Source organism: Schistocerca gregaria, chromosome 3 (assembly GCF_023897955.1).
Source record: "Schistocerca gregaria isolate iqSchGreg1 chromosome 3, iqSchGreg1.2, whole genome shotgun sequence".
In the NCBI taxonomy this organism is placed as follows: Eukaryota; Metazoa; Arthropoda; class Insecta; order Orthoptera; family Acrididae; genus Schistocerca; species Schistocerca gregaria.
Window position 1 is genome coordinate 318,368,717 of NC_064922.1, and position 19,220 is coordinate 318,387,936.

The window sequence follows — 19,220 nt, forward strand, 5'->3', positions numbered from 1 at the left end:
GTATAAGTGCTAGAAGTTGGTAACAGGAATTTCCAAAGACCTGGTGTAGTACCTTGTGAGTGTGGCTACAAGAACATTTGATAAACACAGTGCTGCATGGAACATATTACATGGTTACATGTGGGGCATAAAGATAAATCTCCAGTGGCAGAACTCTTGCTCAATGAGGGATATATGTTTTAATTTGAGAAAACAAAAGCATTGTGCTGAACTCGTGGCTTTTGGTGAAGCATCATCAAAGAATCAGTTGTCTTGAGGTAAGTCTCCATGACAAACTCAACAGGGGCAAGAGGTACCAGATTAGTTTGACATGGAACCTGGCACTAGCAGCTGTGTGCCAAGAACGCACCCAGCAGTCGATGCTTTGCAGCTCTGGGCAAGACTGAATGCACTGAGAATCAAATTACTGTCTGTGCTTCTCACCACACTCTGCTCCAGGGGGGGACGGTTGGGGAGAGACAGCCACTGCTCATATGAGTTGACTGCAAAATCTAAACACTTCACCAGAAGATCATGAGTGGGACACACATTGAAATGTCACAGAATTTCAATGCAACCACCTAGATGGAAGCCTGGGAAGATTTTGTTAAAGCAAGCCCTGCCCAGCGCACTCAACATACTTACGTTTTGCACTTTGTACCATATGACTACGAAGGTGGAAGCCACACTTGGAAGTAACCAATGAAAAGATATGTCATGTAATTGTGCACTACATTGCTTTATAGCTAAGGTTGGTAGCATTCACACACAAAACACAATGGGCCCCAAGTTTTCGTAGTTTTGCCAACTCAAAACTAGGGAATTCAAACATTAAGATGAAATGCACAGATAGTTGGATACAGTGTTGTTACATATTTTTTCCATGTAGTGTTTCGAATATTGAACATCACAATGTTCTCGTTCTTATTGGAAAAGTATCTCATGTAATATGCTGTAAAAATAATGAATTTAAGTGACTGAAATTTGTTTCTCATATGATGTTGAATCTCATACTCAACTGTGCAGTGTCGGAGCAGAAGTATGTCATACCATTATACGTCATCCCCTTTTCTTGTTCTGTTCAAAGATTACGTGAGTGCTGGAGGACTGTAAACGTAATAACCTCTGTTATCTTGTCATCTTAAAATAAAATAAACAGTGGGCTGTAAAATAATTTGATCATGTCTTTGAGGTACAATTTTTAATAATTTATCTGTAGTGTCCCACTAATAAGTTTGCCTTGCTTTCAAAAATTTCTAAACAGCTTTCTAACATTTTCACATGAACAAAACCATCATCTCTCTCCTTTCATCACTACCTAAAAGCTGATTTGAAAACAGTTCCAAATATTTTAGAGATACTCAATACAGATTGCATTATATGGACCATTTTGTAATGTACTTCACTTTTACAGGATTCTACACACACAAAAAATGAAGGCTTCCATTCAGTCTACCTATAATTAATTCCATGTGTTTACTTCCATTCATATTAACGTTGTCCATAGGAATCTACTCCCTGTGGCTGGGTCCAGCAACTGGGTATTTACTTATTAAACATAATTGATTTTTTCTATTATTTGTATCCATTAACTTGCCTTAGCTGCATTTAAGATGAGTTGCTATTCACTTTAGAAAATATAAATTTTCTTTAAGCCTTTGTTGATATCCCAATATCTTATGATAAAAAGCATTTTTGTAGTACTTCCGTATTGTGCACTGAAAATGTAGTTTGCAGGAAAGTGTCATCATAAGGTCTTAGGATATTAAGAAAGGCTTAAAGAACATTAACATTTGCTACTATGAATAGCAGCTTACTTTATATGCAGCTAAAAGTGAGTTAATGCATGTAGATAATAGGAACAACAGTAAAATTGAATAAAGAGTAAATACCCAAATGCTGGTTACCCTACTGCTGTGTTTGTGTACAGATGAGTGAGTTAATCAGCAATCAGGCCATAGTGCACACAGATTAAAGTGGCCCGCCAGGGATGGTGTTAATAAACGTGTTCTTCATTTGGTTTCCTAAAACCGAACAAGAGAGCTATACAAAAGTTGGACATGGGACAGTAGTAAGTATCAAACCCTAGCCAAAGGCTGAACAGTCTCGTGCACTATCGTATACACTATGAGAACAACTGACACTAATTGTATTTGGTGGGTCGCTAAAATCTGTGTGCGCAACAACCTGATTTAATACTAATTAACTTGGAAATGGCGCAGTGTATCAAATTTTTTTCTTAACCATTGTTTCTCTGCACAACCTACCCTGCAATACCTTTACAAGCTTTCTAGGCTGTTTCTGACCACCCTGTATGTATATGAGTGCTAAATGGCTCATGTTAGTTTGTGAAGTAACTACCTCCTACTAGTTGCATCACCATAACTGGAAAAATAGCTAATTCCGTCTTTCTCCTTTGCAGTGCTCAAAGTTGTTGGTGGATACATCTGTTATTCAGTTCTATCCAAGTAAATTTGTTCTAATAACAGATATTTTAGATATATTTGGGAGATTAGTATATGAAAGACTGCGGACCAAAGCAGAATATTATGTGTAAGTATGGAGCTCTGAAAATTTGATCTTATATTTATCCATGTTACATAGTTACACCATTACGTAATACACAGTTAAAAGATCCTTTAAAGCAGACACTTAATTGACTGGGAAATAGAAAAAATTGGGATTTCGTGAGAAATATGCTGATGAGTCAAAACTTTATGACAACCTGCATAATAATGTGTTCTTCCACCTTTGGACTGTCTTTAATGGCCTCACTGTCAATGGGATGTAAAACTCCCTAACCTCCTTTGCTTCCTTCCTTCCAGCTTTGGAAAACAATACTGCATTAGTTCTGCATGCCGCAGATTTGATAAGTCCTTTTCAGGTTTCTGGATGTATGTGGCGCCAGATGTCTACATGTGGGTCACACAGGTCTTGTAAAATTGTAGTCCAGGGACTTGCAGGCATGTAGGTGACACTCAATAACACCACAGATGTGTTCCGTAAGGTTCAGGTAAGGTGAATTTGATGGCCAAGGCATCAGTGTGAGATCACTATCATGTTCTTGAAATCACTGTAGCATGATTCTGGCTGTGTGCACAGACAGTTATCCTTTTGGAAGAGCCATCATTGTCAGGAAAGCCATCTACCACAAAGGGGTGCAGGTGGTCCACAATAATGTCCAAGTAGCCCACAGGTGTTATGGTGCCTTTAATTACTGTATAGAAGTCCAATGAATGTCCCTTATAGCATAACACTGCCCCCACAGCCTGTGTCAGTGTTGTGGTGCACACTCTGAGCAGCTGTTTGCCTGAATGCTGCGGCAGTGGCTGCGTAGGTGAGCAGGGTTAAACCTTCATGGCAGAGTCATCTGCTGACCTATGCACCTGAACCTAAGGCACCATCAAAGGCTGCTCAAGTGTGGCAGGTCTTGAGAACCTAGTGCTGTAAATGAAAATAAATTAGATGAACAGTGTAGGAAAAGACGGATTGCTACTTGCTGTAAAGGTGACACATAAGATTGTAGACAAGCACAGTTAACAGATATGTAGCTTTGTCAGCAAAGAGAGACACACAAACAACATTCACACACACATGTACACACACACAAAGAAGCAAGTACACCTTATGCACATGACCACCAACTCCAGCATCTTGGGCCGGAGTTGACAGTCGTGCTCATGCGCGCTCGCATGTGTGTGTGTGAGTGACTTCACTGACGAAGGCTGTGGCCGAAAGCTACATGTGAGTGTCTTTTATGGTAAGTAGCAATCTATCTGTTCCTATATGTGTTGATATTCCTACCTTGAGTTCCCATTGTTTAATAAATTAGATGAGATAAGGGAGGCCTTGAAAAGAAGTCTGAGAAAATCTCTGCACAGTTTGACATTTCAGCCTGGTGTGTCAAGAGCGTTTGCTTATAGAGCTGTGTATAAACTGAAATTGAAACCATACAAAATAATGGTAGTGCATCAACTGAGGAACTCAGATATTGTTACTTGACGTCATTGTTCCAACTGGCTGTTGCAGTCTGTGAACAATGGGGAAGTTGATCCAGAGATGCTTTTTTTTGTGATGAAGTGTGGCTGCATTTGTCAGGGTACAGAAATTCTCAGGACAGTCGATGTTGGTCCTATGAAAATACTCATGAATTACATCAACAACCTTTGCATCATGTGAAAACAGGAGTGTGATGCACAAGTACTGCGAGACAAACCTTTTTCCACAAAACAATACATTCTGACAGGTATGTGAACAATAGATTGCATTGTTTTTCCTTTGAGAACTAATACCTAACTAAAAGATGTGTGGTTATTTCATGTATGACAATGCGAGGCCACACATTGGCAATGCTTCTGTGACAGCAATACTATTTTTGGTGACAAAAGGGTTGACTGGCCTCCTCATTCTCCAGATGTAAATCTGTGTGATTTTTACCTCTTGGCAATGTTAAAAGACAAGCTGTAAGCAACAAATCCCCAAATGCTTGGAGAGTTGGAAGACAGGGTTCGGCTAGCCATTTCTCAGATTTCGGCATTCGAAGTTCGTCGAGCGTTTGCTAATTTGTTCAGGAGATGTCAGGCTGCTCTTGCCATAGAGGGATATCATTTTAAGCACCTATTGTAAATAAAGGTAAGCTTAAGTTAATCAGATGGCAACATTGTTTATGCTTATCTCAGGGTAAGCGCACAGCAGCCGACTACCAGCAGATTAGTGTCCGAGAGTCAGGTGTGGTGGCGGATGGCGGATGCCGTGGTGGGGGACAGTGGCCATGCCGTGCTACCTGTGGACCCCTCCCGGGTATCTTTTGTGAGACCACCTCTACTTAGGGAACAGATAGTGATCATGTACAAATGAGAGCTTTAGTGAAGCAGTAGCTCATGACTGTCAGGACTTGTATTTTCAGTAGGATCTTCAGAAACACACACACACACACACACACACACACACACACATGCACACACACACACACACACACACACACACACACACACACACACACAAAATTCCTTGTACTTGGAAAGCATTGAAAGTATGCCAATAGGACTGATGGTAGCATAGTGTTTGGTCTGTATATGAGTTCAGTTGGAATGCGATTGTTAATGTCACTGGTTGCGACTGCTTTATAGTTGTGTTTTACATGGATTTGTGTACAAAGTGATATTGCTGTGGTTGTCAGTTGATGAAAAGAAGCCTCAACAAAAAGATTATTGGATGCAATGCTAACTTTCTAGGTTAAGGGTCATATTTGTAGTCTCATGTAAAAATACACATATCACTTTTATTTTCTTTCTGTGAATAACACACATCTACCTGATTTGTTTCACTTGCGTTCTAAGGTTAAAATGGCTATTGTCTCACCTCCTAAGTACCCGCTTCCTATCAAAAATGTGACACAATTTAAGTCAAGCTTGTTCTTTTCCTCACTCCCATATAGTTTTCCCTTTAACAATAGAAAGATCGCTATAAGGAGAAACATAAGTTTTAACTATGAAATCCATCATATAATTCCTTTAAATAAGTCCATTTTAATTATATTTTGATAATATGAAATTTAATTCTGTAAGGCAACAGAAAAATGTATGAAAAGTAAAAACATTGAAAGTAAAAAACAAATAATTTGTGGGTGGGGAGGGTGGGCAGCCAAAAATTCTCTGGCAGAGGGTACCACCACACCACACATGCATGCTTCTAATAAATCTGGACTTTATCTCTACAGCTTTTAATTTTCTAATTGTTATTTCTGTAATAATAGCTATAAAATACATTTTACCGAAGACAATTTTTTTTTCTGGACTTTCTGTTTTCAATCTTCTGAGTATATCACTAGATTTTCTGAATTTTTTTAACTTACTTAGTAAATCATCTGATACTATTTGCTTGTTTCAGACCTGGTAGTAAAACACCAACATCTCTTCCAGAAAAATTTACTCCAGACATGGTACCAGAATCTGCCAAGGAAACATGTAGGAACTGGTTCTACAAAATTGCATCAATCAGAGAACTAGTACCACGGCTTTACGTTGAAATGGCTATTTTAAAGTCATATAGCTTCCTAACATCAAGGTATTGCCCAAATCTTTTATAATTATGATTACTTGTATACCAAAAAGTATTGTTATTAAATACTTGTATGGCATAATTGTTCAATACAGTGAGTTCTCCCAAGCACTTTTGAGGCTGACGAGAATGATCAGAGGCATCGGTGATCCACTTGTGGCTGTTTATGCGAGATGTTATTTGTGTCGAGTAGGCATGGCTGTCTCTCCATTTTCAGACAGGGAATATATAAAGGAGAATTTCTATGACTTTTTGGCATCATATGACCAGGTAAGTACAACAGTCAAAATGTATGTTACCCTCACAGTTTCTTCCTTTGACCATTTTGTGGAACTTCAAAAATTATGTTTGAATTTTAGTAAGTTCTTTTTTCAGATAGTTTCTATGACTATTGTGATTATCACTGACATCTCTGTTGTTCCGACAACTGGTGGAATGTAATGCCTAACATGCTATATGCCCCTGTGGGTCACTGCAATCACCATATGACAAACTGAAATAAAAAAGGTCTAAGTGCTGTAATAAGGAATTTTTAAGTTTTGTGTGAAATGGGATGTATATAACAAGCCCAGTAAGGTATAAAAGGCTCAAATTGTCATGGAGTGAAAATGTAGTAGCAAATGCAATCAGCAGATGGCATGCAGTTTAACAGCCACTGCTGTTATCATAGGTAAGGCTCTGTGTTCCATGCAATTACTCCTCTGCATTAGATAAAATGGTAGTGGCAGCAGATGTTTGTAACAGTTTGAGTGAAAGGAAACAGCAATTTAAAAGAGAAAGTGCTGTGACAACAATGAGGAAAAAGCTGAAAAATGAAGGGAATGAATACAAAAGTTCAAGTAATAAATGTATTCCTGTGAAAGCCCCTCCAGCACAGGAGGTAAATCTTATTGCTGATCACTAACCTACATCATAACTGGACAGACAGTTTATTCTTGAGTTACCAGATGTATTGTTCTAGAAGATGTAAAGGACATGATACAGCAATCAAGGTAAATAAAGTCATTTATCATAAGTTACATGAATGTATCTGACTTCTTTGAGTTCAAGAAAGCAGCAGATTGTAATATAAACACAGCAGATCTAAACATAGTCAAAGTACAGTGATTGTGGTTAGACAATCATAAGCCACATGTAGTTAAGACCAAGAGAATCTTAAATTAAACTGAGGCTTGGGAAGGTATCCCTATTTTGAGAAAAGGTTTGTAGTACAGGACATCATGAAAATGCAACTTCATGCCCTGGGTGTTACAAGCCACATTTGTGAAGAAAAGAAGAAAGATTTGATTGAAGTAGTGCAGTACATGAAAAATAATGATCACGTACAGTTTTACAAAAGTAGAATAAAATTGTACTATTTTTTCTGATTATTGAAGCACAGCACTCAGAGTTTTTCATTACATTTCCCCTTTCAGTAAATTTTTCATACAATTTCAATACAACGTTTGTGATTTTCTTTTGAATGTAGATCTACACTAAGCTTAACTTTAAATAAAGATTAGATTAGGTTAGGTTCTTTTTTCATTCCATAGACCTGAAAAATGATATGATTCTCATGGATGTGGAACAAACACATTAATAGTGCAGTTATGACCATTAATTACCTGTTGTTGTTGTTGTTGTTGTGATCTTCAGTCCAGAGACTGGTTTGATGCAACTCTCCATGCTACTCTATCCTGTGGAAGCTGCTTCATCTCCCAGTACTTACTGCAACCTATGTCCTTCTGAATCTGCTTAGTGTATTCATCTCTTGGTCTCCCTCTACGATTTTACCCTCCACGCTGCCCTCCAATGCTAAATTAATTACCTAGTATACTTAACACATTTTCTTCAAATTCATGACTGTGAAACTTAGAGCTTTTTTATGTTAAGTTCTTCAATTCAGCACATTTTTTTGGTCAAGGTAAAATATAAAAAAACTACATAATGTTGCTTCACAATTTATGAGAGTTTGTCTCCAAGAAACATTGCTTGTACTGAAAAAAGATATTGAATTGCACCTCTTAAACTATCATCAGCCAATTAGCTGATGATATGAGCATCATTGTTACAGATTCAGATATCATGAACCAATTAAGAAAGCAAAGACTGTACTGAATTAACAGGTAATAGGCTGCCTGTCAATTGTAATAAACCCATACTTCCGCATTTTCACATACTAGTGAGGGATACTCTGCACTCTTACAATTGTATGAAGAACATAAAGCAGAAGACAACGTATTCGAGGGAAGAATACATGAATGACACATATTTATCACCATCTTCAGAAGTGGGATTTACCTTAATACTTTCAGAAGATTATTCTTCATCTCTATCCATAGTATACATATGGTAGTTTACTTAGTGTATTTTTTATCATACCAGACCTTACACCAATGTTCATACTCAGAAGAATATTCTTACTCAGCAGAATATTCTAACCTATTCATTATTATATGTATCACATTTATACAAATATAATGCACCATCAAATGTAATACATATACCAATTTTAAACATTAAAATTATAAAGAAAGAGTTTGTTGGTGTGTAACTGGTAGGCTAAGTTTATTTTGCACAACAATGGATGTATACATGAACTATCAAAATAACAACAACAATTTTTAAGTAACACAGCCATTTTTTAAAAAAGAACCCCTAACTAGACTACCTATTTGCCATGAAAACAAACATACCATAATTTACACATGTTACCCATTGTTATTCACTAATCCCATAATTACTGGTATCCTCAGAGGAGTCTGCCTTCCCCATCATCCTTGGTGTTGTTGCAGAGCACATCATCTTCACTGCCTTTCAAGGTATTTGAAATAAAGCATTTCTTGAATGGTTTTACAATCATTGGTACTTCAATGCCGTTCCAAGCTGCCAAAACCCAGTGTGCAATAATGTGGGTGCAGCAGCATGCTTAATTTGTCCTTTCAGAGTCATTTAATACTTTGGTTCACGGAACCATTTTCCATGCTGTTCCTGAATGCAACCTTTGAAATGTAACACAGAAGTCATTCCTCAGGAATAATAACAAGGTCACTGGCAAGGCTGTAGATCTTCTTTTTACGTCATTACTGAGATGACCATGAAATGCAGTTTGAAAAGCCCACCAGGATGGAGTTCCCATATGTTTCGAAGACAGTCAAGCATTAAAGTGGCAATCGTCCATCCCTTCTATTGATTTTGAATAATGACATCATCAGGGAACAGCATTTCATTTTTAGGGGTCTTGGGACTTACTTTATGCATGAAGATTAAGAAAGGGGGAGTATGTGCCCATCTGCTCTGATTGCCTGCATTACAATTATGCTGTTTTTCACATCCTGGCGTTTCTTTTGGCCCTTTCTCCCCTTTCTCATCAATTATGTAATTAAATGGCATATCAAACCAAACTGATATCTCATCAGTGTTGCCTATTTGGCCATCGGGAAATTTGTGAGTACCTAATGCCAACACACTATGCAGTAACAGGCCAACAATAATGTAACAAAGTTGATTGTTACATCTATGCATTGTGATGTAAGGAACAATACCTAAATTTCAATGCTGTTGTTGGTGGATGACAGATTAAAGTTTGTACTCGAATACAATGTGCCTTCACACCTTAAGCACACACTGATTTTGAATACTGTGTTTGGTTCAAAAAAGCCCACATTAGATTTGCATAAATATGATATATTTTTCCTGACCATGTTGGTGGTGAATAGTGCTCTGTCTGTCACACTCCACGTACTTTTCATCACAGACTTTACACTATTCTTCTTGTTCTGTTTCAGGTATTTTCTGATGGAGTCAAGGCAGATCTAAGTCAGCAGAAGGTCGAACTGTCAACATACCTTACACTCTACACTCCTGCACTTGACTGGATTCTTCAGGGGGTAGCTGCAAATGCACCAGAGAGCCTCTTAGTGGAAGTCATTACACGCTGCAAAGAAAAGCGTAACAGGTCATTATTTCAAATGAATTTTTCACTTTCAATCAAAATAAAAGTGTGAGCACTAATAATATTTTAACGAGAAGAAATGTCTATTTACCAGTTTCCAGAACAAAAATAACTAAATCAGAACTGACAGATTCACAAAATAAAAGAGAATACTGAATCTTGGTGGCTGAATGGTTAAATCCAAAGACCTGTGGTTCAGTCCTCTATTGATCTTGTTGTTTCTTGGTGTTGTAGCATCAGCTGATGCTGCTTAATTCAGCAAATTTTCATCTTAATGCACTAATAACAGACAAGGTTTAGCATTCTGCATCACCACTTATGTGTTATAAACTGACACAACTTATCAGGTCATTGCTGCAGTTTCATAATTGAAAACACAATGGAGTGTGAACATTTATGACTACAAGTAATGAGAGCCCAATTCAGTTCCAGTGAATGAAAGCAAGGAACACTCACTCTAACAGTGTTCCAAAATCAAAGCACGGGGCCAGTCAGAGATAGTACATTATGGAAATTAAAAACAAACAGAGTATTTATTTACAACCCTGGACATGGACTGAACAAATAATATCACTGTCCCCATGTCATTGGAGTGGCAGTTTATTAAATAAAATTGCGTAATTTTTTTAATTGCCTCACTCTTTTTCTTGTGCCTCTTTTTTTGACACTTTTTCCTATTGAGTAATTTGAATTTTCACTCCCCAACTTTTATAGTTTATTTCTTATTGTTAATTTCCTGTACTTCCTGGAGCTCCGGTGCTAAATCATTATTATTCTCCTTTCCCTTCCTGTTGACAACATTTCTCCCTTCTCTTTTCCCCATTTGACATAAACAGTGTAGGGTTACTGAATATGTTTCTTTTCTATTTCCTGTGTCTCCTCCTCTGGCAGCCATCATGCTGAAACTCGTGGTGTTCAATTACAGCATGATTTTTGCACAATTATTTAGTCTCCTGGCCTGCCATGAAATCAACTTGATTCAAGGTATATTATTATAATACCATTAACTGCTATCTGGTTCAGCGATGCACTGCGTCTGTGACTTGTATTGCTTGAATTGTAGTTACAAGTTTTTTTTAATTTTCTTGGAAATATATTGGTTTCATGAAAACTTTTATTTCTGAGAGACTTGATAATTTTCAGTAGAGTATGTGGGAAGATGCTGAAGTTCATTAAACTTTTTATGTATTCCTTTCTCAACATAATACCTCAGTTATTCTTGTAAGTTAATGTAACCTATATTTAAAATGTGGGTGCAAATATCTGCTACCTGCAAACATATTATTAAAGTTGGCTGTTATCAATACTGTTGGAAACATTCCATCTTTTCTGCTGTTTTTCTGAACTGTTTGCTTTTGATACTTCCTTTCTGTATTCTACAGTACTTCTAACTGCTTGCGACCTAGATATCTGGGATGTTTTCTTGACCACCGTCCTGGAAGAATTAGCCATCTGTGGTAGTAGTCGCTTTATAAGATGTTTATCTTCCATTTTTGGGCAGTCTATGGCTTTTTTTTTTTACTTGAAAACTATGTTCTTGCTAATAAAGATTTTCTTATATCAGTGTTTTTCTTATGGTAATAAAATGAGACCATTTCCTTGATTACTTTTTCTTTTGTTTTAGGCCGTAATTTTCTGCTTAATATACTATCTCTTGATTTGAGAGACACTATCAGTGGCTAATTCCCCAGTATTAATTGAATGAAAAATTAAAAGTGTGGAAATAAAACAGGGCATAAAATTCAAATCAAGACACACAGAAAAACCATTTTTCCAAAAAAATGGTGATATTTTTGATTAATATACTTGTATGAACTCTTCAATATTACAAACCACTGCTTCCATTCCACAATGCCAGTCTTATACCGTCACTTGTGCTCTCTTTATTTACTGGATTAATCAAACTTTCTATGAAAAATTCCTCAGATGGTAGCTTTACCAAAATACCTTGATACACTATGTTATTGAAATTTACATTTCCTTGAGCTTAATATATATGTCTGTGTTATTCTGTGTATAATAGTGTATCTCTTATTTTGGTATGTATAAGTGGTTCAAGAAGAAATGTAAGTTAGTTATCTAATACATTATCACTTGTAATTACAGTTGCTAGTGTCCTGTTATTAGTCTGTGATTTAGGAGTTTCCAATACAAATGCCATCAAATATAAGGTTTTTCTTTCTTTTTCTTTTCATAGTGCCCTCTTGTTAAATACAGTAATGGCTGCTTTTAAACCTGCATACATAGCCAGCAGAGCGTCAGAGTTTGTCGAGCTGGTTTCAAACTGCAATGAGGAAGGTATGTTCTATCATTTAACATAAATTTAATACTTTCATCCTTTTCCTTATTGCAGAATAATAGTAAATCATTGCTAGTAAGAATTATCACATCCCTTTTAAGTGAAATGTTTATTGCAGGTTTTCCACAGTACATACTCTTCCGAACCCTTGGGTTTTGTCTTGTTCTGGCAGATCCTCCAGCAGAGGATAGGTTACAAATATTGAATGATGTGTGGCGTATTGTTACAAAACTAGAAGATCCCACCCAGTACATCAGCTGTGCAGAAGTCTGGGTTCAGTTTGCTGTCAGACATTTTTCGGTATATTTTAACATTGCACATATTTTTGGAAGTTTTGCCATACTTTTAGGGAAAACATTACTAGATTATTTTCTTTAATTGTTTAGGTTGCTGTCAAATGACCCTTACCTACACTTTATTTACTGTGTATCATATTTATTTGACAGTGTAGGGAAGTAAACACATTCCTTGGAGACATCATACGCCATATGACACCGGACAGAGCATATGAACAACATTACTCACAGCTGCAATCAGTTGTGGACAAAATCTTGCTACATACACAAGATTTTGAGACACTCTTCACAATGGTATGTTTACATAACTTATATTCTGTTCTAAACTATACAGAGCTCAATAAAATATTAAATGAAAGGACAATAAAATATTAAATGAAAGGACTGAATGAAGATAATGACAACTGAAGTTGGATTATTTAATACCAAATAGTTTGAGAAATAATAATATTCTTTTGTGTAGATAGAGATAAATTACAGGTCACTAAGATTATATGTTCAAGAAGCTTAGGGCAATCCAGTTAGATTGTAATTAAAAATAACACAGCAGTATTTATGATAATAGAAATTCCAGAATGGAAAGAAAATTGGAAAAGACAACTGCTCGCTTGTGGCTGATTATTGGGTGACACATATATAAATATACCAATATAGAACTTTAAGGATTCCCCCCATGTTACACACACACACACACACACACACACACACAACACTACACTACACTACACTACACTACACCAATACTGTTTTGTAAGTGTAAAGGACAGTGGCCAGGGGACTAGAAAGTTCAGTGCAAGGAAGGTGTAGGGAAGTTTCAAGAGACAAGAAAGGATGATACAGGTGGCTCATTGCTAATATAAAAGGTAAACAATTATTATGATAACAATCATAAAACAGAGGGATTACAATTTTATTTTGGGAAGTGCAGGGGGGGGGGGGGGGGGGGGGTCCCTAACTCTTACCACTCTGGTATTATGTAAGTGCAGAACTTACTTTACCACCTCTTTTCCTTTTGCCTTAACATCTATCTGTGACCATAATTTCCTGCATGTCATCTCGGAATCGTGCTCCTTGCATTCCAACAATTAAAGTAATATTCTCAAGACCATCTGAGAAAACTAAACTACTCTTATCAATCTTCTTATTTCTGCCTGTGATTAGTACTACCCACCAAAGAATCTGTCATTCACATCCAAATCCATCCCCCTTCCCTGCCAACCTCTCATAGCTTCCTAACCTTGCCAGTCTACTTAGCCTCCAACATACTCCAGAAACTTCCTTCAACCCCTCCCCCCCTCCCTACTACTCCACCCCCAGAGAAAAACTCACACTGCTCTCAACATCCCCAAGACTTTTATCAATCTATCTTTTTAAAAAATATGACCGTAGTAAAAGTCTCAGTCCAAACTGCCCACCCTTCTCCCCCTGTGAACCAAGGAATTTGCTCAGTGGGGTGGCTTGCTTGCCTCAGTGATACAGATAGCCCTACTGTAAATGCAACCACATCAAAGGTATAGATGTGGATATATAAATAACATATGGCCCCTTAAGAGAGGTAGCATACTTTTCAGTATTGCCAGGGGTAACAGTCTGGATGGATAACTAGCTAGCTGGAGCATTAGCTAACGTGGCCATTCTATGATGGTACTGCAGCATCGCTGAAAAATAATGGGGAAACTACAGCTGTTAATCTCTTAAGGACATCCAGCTCTACTACATGGTTTTATGATGATGACATCATTCTGAGTAAAATATTCTAGAGGTAAAATATTGCTCTATCCATATCTGTCTGCAGGAACTATTTATGAGGATGCTGTGATCAGAAGAAAATGATATGGTGCTCTATAGATGTAATGTTATCCTGTAATCATGTTTTGCTTGAGGCTTTCCTGACACACTAATTGTCGGAATGGTTCTCTGGCTTGTTGTTTGTTATTAATAACATACTCCATTACAGTCTTTTGTAATACAGCAGGTGTGTGTGTGTGTGTGTGTGTGTGTGTGTGTGTGTGTGTGAGAGAGAGAGAGAGAGAGAGAGAGAGAGAGAGAGAGAGAGAGGAGTGTAGTGTAGTGCACTTGTTTGTGTTGTATGATGATGATGATGATGATGATGATGATGATGATGAGAATGAGAATGAGAGAAGGGTGGGGGTGAAACCTGGTGCCAGCACATAGTCTCCTCCTCGCAAATAGCAGCAAGGGGGTGCCAAGCTTAACCTTTGAGCTGGTGTATAAAGTGCAACAACCACAAATAATATTGTCTTATATTGTTCCATTGTTGTTTTACAATTGTGAGACTGTACTTATTCCATCATTATTGCTTCAGCTAACTCACAGCTAACTTGTGCTGACATACATCCAAGTGAGGAGCAGTAATATAAAATAAACAGCCAGCTAGGCGAGAAAAAATGTACAATTTGTGCAAAAAAATCGCCCAGATTCTGAGCTAGCAGCACAATCTCACAACTGTCTACGAGATAATTAGAACTCGAATAAGTGGTTGGCTGTGATCTGATGTGACTGTGATATTTATTGTTTTGCGTGTGTTGTTGCAGTTATGTTACTTTTGTACACTTCATCAGAGTGATGTAAGTAAGGTTATTTTATTATTGTTTGATTAAACAATGATTTAACTAAAATAATGTAAGATTATTTTATCTTCATTTCATTAAACTAATACTACACTGTGATTCTTCTCATACATGTTTACCTTGGTAACATAAAGACAGCAATTCTTTATATATGTACAAAGTACACTACACATCGGCTTGTGTTATAAAAAGTGACATACCTGCTCAGGGATTAATGTCCCCATCCGACAGATGGATCACCATCAACAATGTTGCATGCCCTCACTTCAAGAGACACTGTGGAGAGGTTTGATATTTAAACTGAGACACTGACACAAAGACTGGTGAACTTCATGCTACCCCCCCCCCCCCCTCCCCCTATGCCCCCATCCCCCTTCCTGACCAAATACTGGCAGTGAAATTTTTTTCCACCATTAGAACTCCAACCAGCTTACTCTTGGGTCAAGTGCCACTGCAGAAGCAAGTGTCAGCAGCCTCCGACACAGAGGTGGGTATAGTTCTCGGGTGGGACATAAGACTTCATCGTGAAATTCTCACACAAGGGGATTTCACACCCACATTCGATACCTCACTCGACAGCTTTTTGTACAATCCTTTAATCTTGTTTCTATACATGGAATGTTCCATCCCTTAATTATTGGTTAGATTAGCAAATTTCGTAAGTGTTGTGGATGTGTTGAACCTGCATATAGTGCAAACTAGTGGCAGAAAGAGCTAAATTACTGGTCAGGAGAATACAGGAGAAAATTTCATGTCATAGTGTACAACAACCAACATGCAAGAAATACAATGGCAGTGAACAGAACACCAAAATTTCGCAGACATGTGGGAACATTAACAGAAGAGCAGCAGTCCAGACCAAGATTGATAACTTGTAGTATCTGTCATACAAAACCAATGGAAATGTTGCAATTGGTAAGCAAAACCTTCATGGAGCATAGCTGAAGCAAGAGAGGTCAAGACCATGTTGACAACATGCCGCTGGGACTACTCGGCCTGTGATGACGCTGAAAATGAGCAAAGCAGGTGCTCTTGTTTCGACCTCTCACCACTGAACTGAATACAAATTCTGCGTTTGTGGCGATGGCATACATCGGCTACATGCTTCCCCTCTGGGGAGTTGGCACCATATGCATTGACTGAAGAAGATGGAGGGCCAGTTGGGTGGGACTACTGCTGGAGACAGGCTGGCATGGCTGAGCAGACCAAGGGGTGTGCCCAAGTGACCCAATGGTGGTGGCACTAACATGATGGAAGCCATTCATCAACAACAATCACCTCCATCAGGTTGTCAGCATCTAAAGAGGTGTTGCCGAATATTGCTGGGCTGGGTCATCAGGTGTCTCTGGCCTGGTGGGGCGTATGGCTGGAAGTGGCCTGGATGAAATCAAGTCATGCATGGAACCACCCCACATGTGGTGACAGCATGGAAAGCACAACACCGTGGCAGTGACAACTGGGGAGTAGTTGCCAGACGCTCCAGTGGAAGGGCAGTGTCCGGGCAGCTGCTGTCAGACATTGGGTGAGGGCTCAGTGTCTCCGGTAGCTGCATCTTGACATCACTGGCGCCCAACAGCACACCCAGTGGAGGTGGCCCCATGTTGCCTGAATCCTGGAGATTGTGGTTTTACTGGAGAGCTCCCTGCCAGCATCATCTTTGGCCGCAATGGGTCAGTGCTCCATTGATCAGCTAGTTCTGATGGTGGGAGAGTGACACCCCATTGGCATCTGCGGTGAACATTTGCCAACTATGCATCACTCACACCATTATCAGCACCCATACAGCCCACTGACTGAAGGTGCGTACCGGATTGGGTTGCTTGAAGCATATTGTAAAGAATGTGAATGCACCTTGGGCCATCGGCACCCAGGGCTGTCAACTGTGGGGAACCTCCACCAGGCTTTTGCCAGACAGCAGGGTGGTCCTATGGGTGCTGAGAAACAGAGGCAGTCCCAAGTCGTCAGATGAATTTACCAAACACTTTTTAACTGCATCTTAAAAGTGCACATCATACACTCCAGCTCCCCATTTGACTCCAGGGGATATGCTGTGGATGTGAGGTGTATAATGCCATTGCAGGCACAGAAGTCACAGACCCGAAAACCTGATTGAGAGCCTGCAGTCAGACCGTCATGGTGGACTACATGTACCGGGTGATCAAAAAGTCAGTATAAATTTGAAAACTGAATAAATCACGGAATTATGTAGATAGAGAGTTACAAACTGACACATATGCTTGGAGTGACATGGGGTTTTATTAGAACCAAACAAATACAAAAGTTCAAAAAATGTCCGACAGATGGCACTTCATCTGATCAGAATAGCAATAATTAGCATAACAAAGCAAGACAAAGCAAAGATTATGTTCTTTACAGGAAATACTCAATATGTCCACCATCATTCCCCAACAATAGCTGTAGTCGAGGAATAATGTTGTGAACAGCACTGTAAAGCATGTCCGGAATTATGGTGAGGCATTGGTGTCAGATGTTTTCTTTCAGCATCCCTAGAAAGGTTGGTCAATTGTGATACACTTGCGACTTCAGGTAACCCAAAAGCCAATAATCGCATGGACTGAGGTCTGAGGACCTGGGAGGCCAAGCGTGACGAAAGTGGCGGCTGAGCACACGATCATCACCAAACAACACGCGCAAGAGATCTTTCACGCGTCTAGCAATATGGGGTGGAGTGTCATCCTGCATAAATATTGTACGTTCCAGCAAGTGTTTATCAGCCAGGCTGGGGATGATGCGATTCTTAACATATCGGCCTTCCTCTCACCCATCTCGGTAGCAGTTACAAAACCAGCATTTCCTCGAAGAAAAAAGGCCCGATAACGGTAGGTGTGGTAAATCCAACCCATACCGTGACTTTCTTGTCGTGCAGTGGAGTTTCCATGACAGTTCCAGGATTTTCAGTAGCCCAAATTTTGCAGTTGTAGGCGTTGACAGACCCTCGAAGCATGAAATGAATTTCGTCGGTCCACAACATGTTACTCAACCAATCATCATCTTCCGCCCACACCGCAAATGCCCTCCGCTTCACTAAATCGCCAGGTAACAGTTCATGATGCCGATGGATTTTGTACGGATAGCATCGGAGGGTACGCCTCAGTGCCAACCAAATAGTAGTGTATAGAATGCCGGTGTGACATACGACTGCACGAGTGCTGACTTCCCCATGCATAGACGAACCTGCTACAGTCTCCATTTCTTCCTGAACTGTCTCAGCAGCATTACGCCTTGTGCTTCGTTGGCCACTACGGGGTCTATCATCTAAACAACCCATGGCTTCGAACTTCGAAATCATTCTCGCCACAGCTGCATTTGTCAACGGACCTTTACCTGTTCGAATTCCCTTCCTATGGCGATAGGATTGTAATGCTGAACTGGCACATTCCCATTCTGATAATACAGCTTGACTAAGAGCGCCTTTTCAGGTAACATCAACATGCTGTGACTGCTGGCGCATCTGATTCTCTCTCTCTCATTACAGCTCCTTTTATACACAATTGTCGTGCACAGTCACTGACTTTTTGCTGTCCAGCGCCAGCTGTCAGACATTTTGTGAACTTCGGTTTTTTTTTTTTTGTTTTTTTTTTTGTTCTAATAAAACCCCCTGTCATTCCAAGCATGTGTGTCAATTTCTACCTCTCTATCTACATTATTCCGTGGTTTATTAAGTTTTCAAATTTATACTGACTTTTTGATCACTCGGTACATGACATTGAGACAATTTGACAGTGTGTCAACCACTACCAACCACATAGAATTACAGAAGGGGTCTGTGTTGTTGATGCGGACATGGTCTCATGGGAGACTTGGTGTAGATCATAGAGTGAAAAGCCGTGGCAGTGCTGCCTGCTACTGAGCACACTGTTGGCACTCGAGGATGACCTTCTCAACTGCCAATTCAATGCCAGGTCAGTAAACAAAATGCCATGTGAAGACTTGCAAGTGGGTCCGACCCCAGTGGCCATAGTGCAGGAGAGCAAGGATACAAGCCCTTAGGACCATAGGAACAAAAACACAGGTGTTGTTCAAGTAGGTGATAAGGAGGA

The 19,220-nt window shown here is 39.1% G+C and overlaps 1 protein-coding gene across 2 annotated transcripts in view; it reads left to right on the forward strand.

The window, feature by feature from the left end:
• LOC126354252 (VPS35 endosomal protein-sorting factor-like) overlaps window positions 1-19,220 on the forward strand; it is a 110,639-nt gene that overhangs the window by 51,394 nt on the left and 40,025 nt on the right. For both annotated transcript variants that reach the window (XM_050003770.1, XM_050003769.1), the window contains 7 exons: window positions 2,402-2,532; window positions 5,869-6,045; window positions 6,135-6,309; window positions 9,807-9,976; window positions 12,171-12,271; window positions 12,391-12,572; window positions 12,719-12,862. In XM_050003770.1, coding sequence (XP_049859727.1) covers window positions 2,402-2,532; window positions 5,869-6,045; window positions 6,135-6,309; window positions 9,807-9,976; window positions 12,171-12,271; window positions 12,391-12,572; window positions 12,719-12,862 — 1,080 coding nt within the window. The remainder of the gene's footprint in view (window positions 1-2,401; window positions 2,533-5,868; window positions 6,046-6,134; window positions 6,310-9,806; window positions 9,977-12,170; window positions 12,272-12,390; window positions 12,573-12,718; window positions 12,863-19,220) is intronic.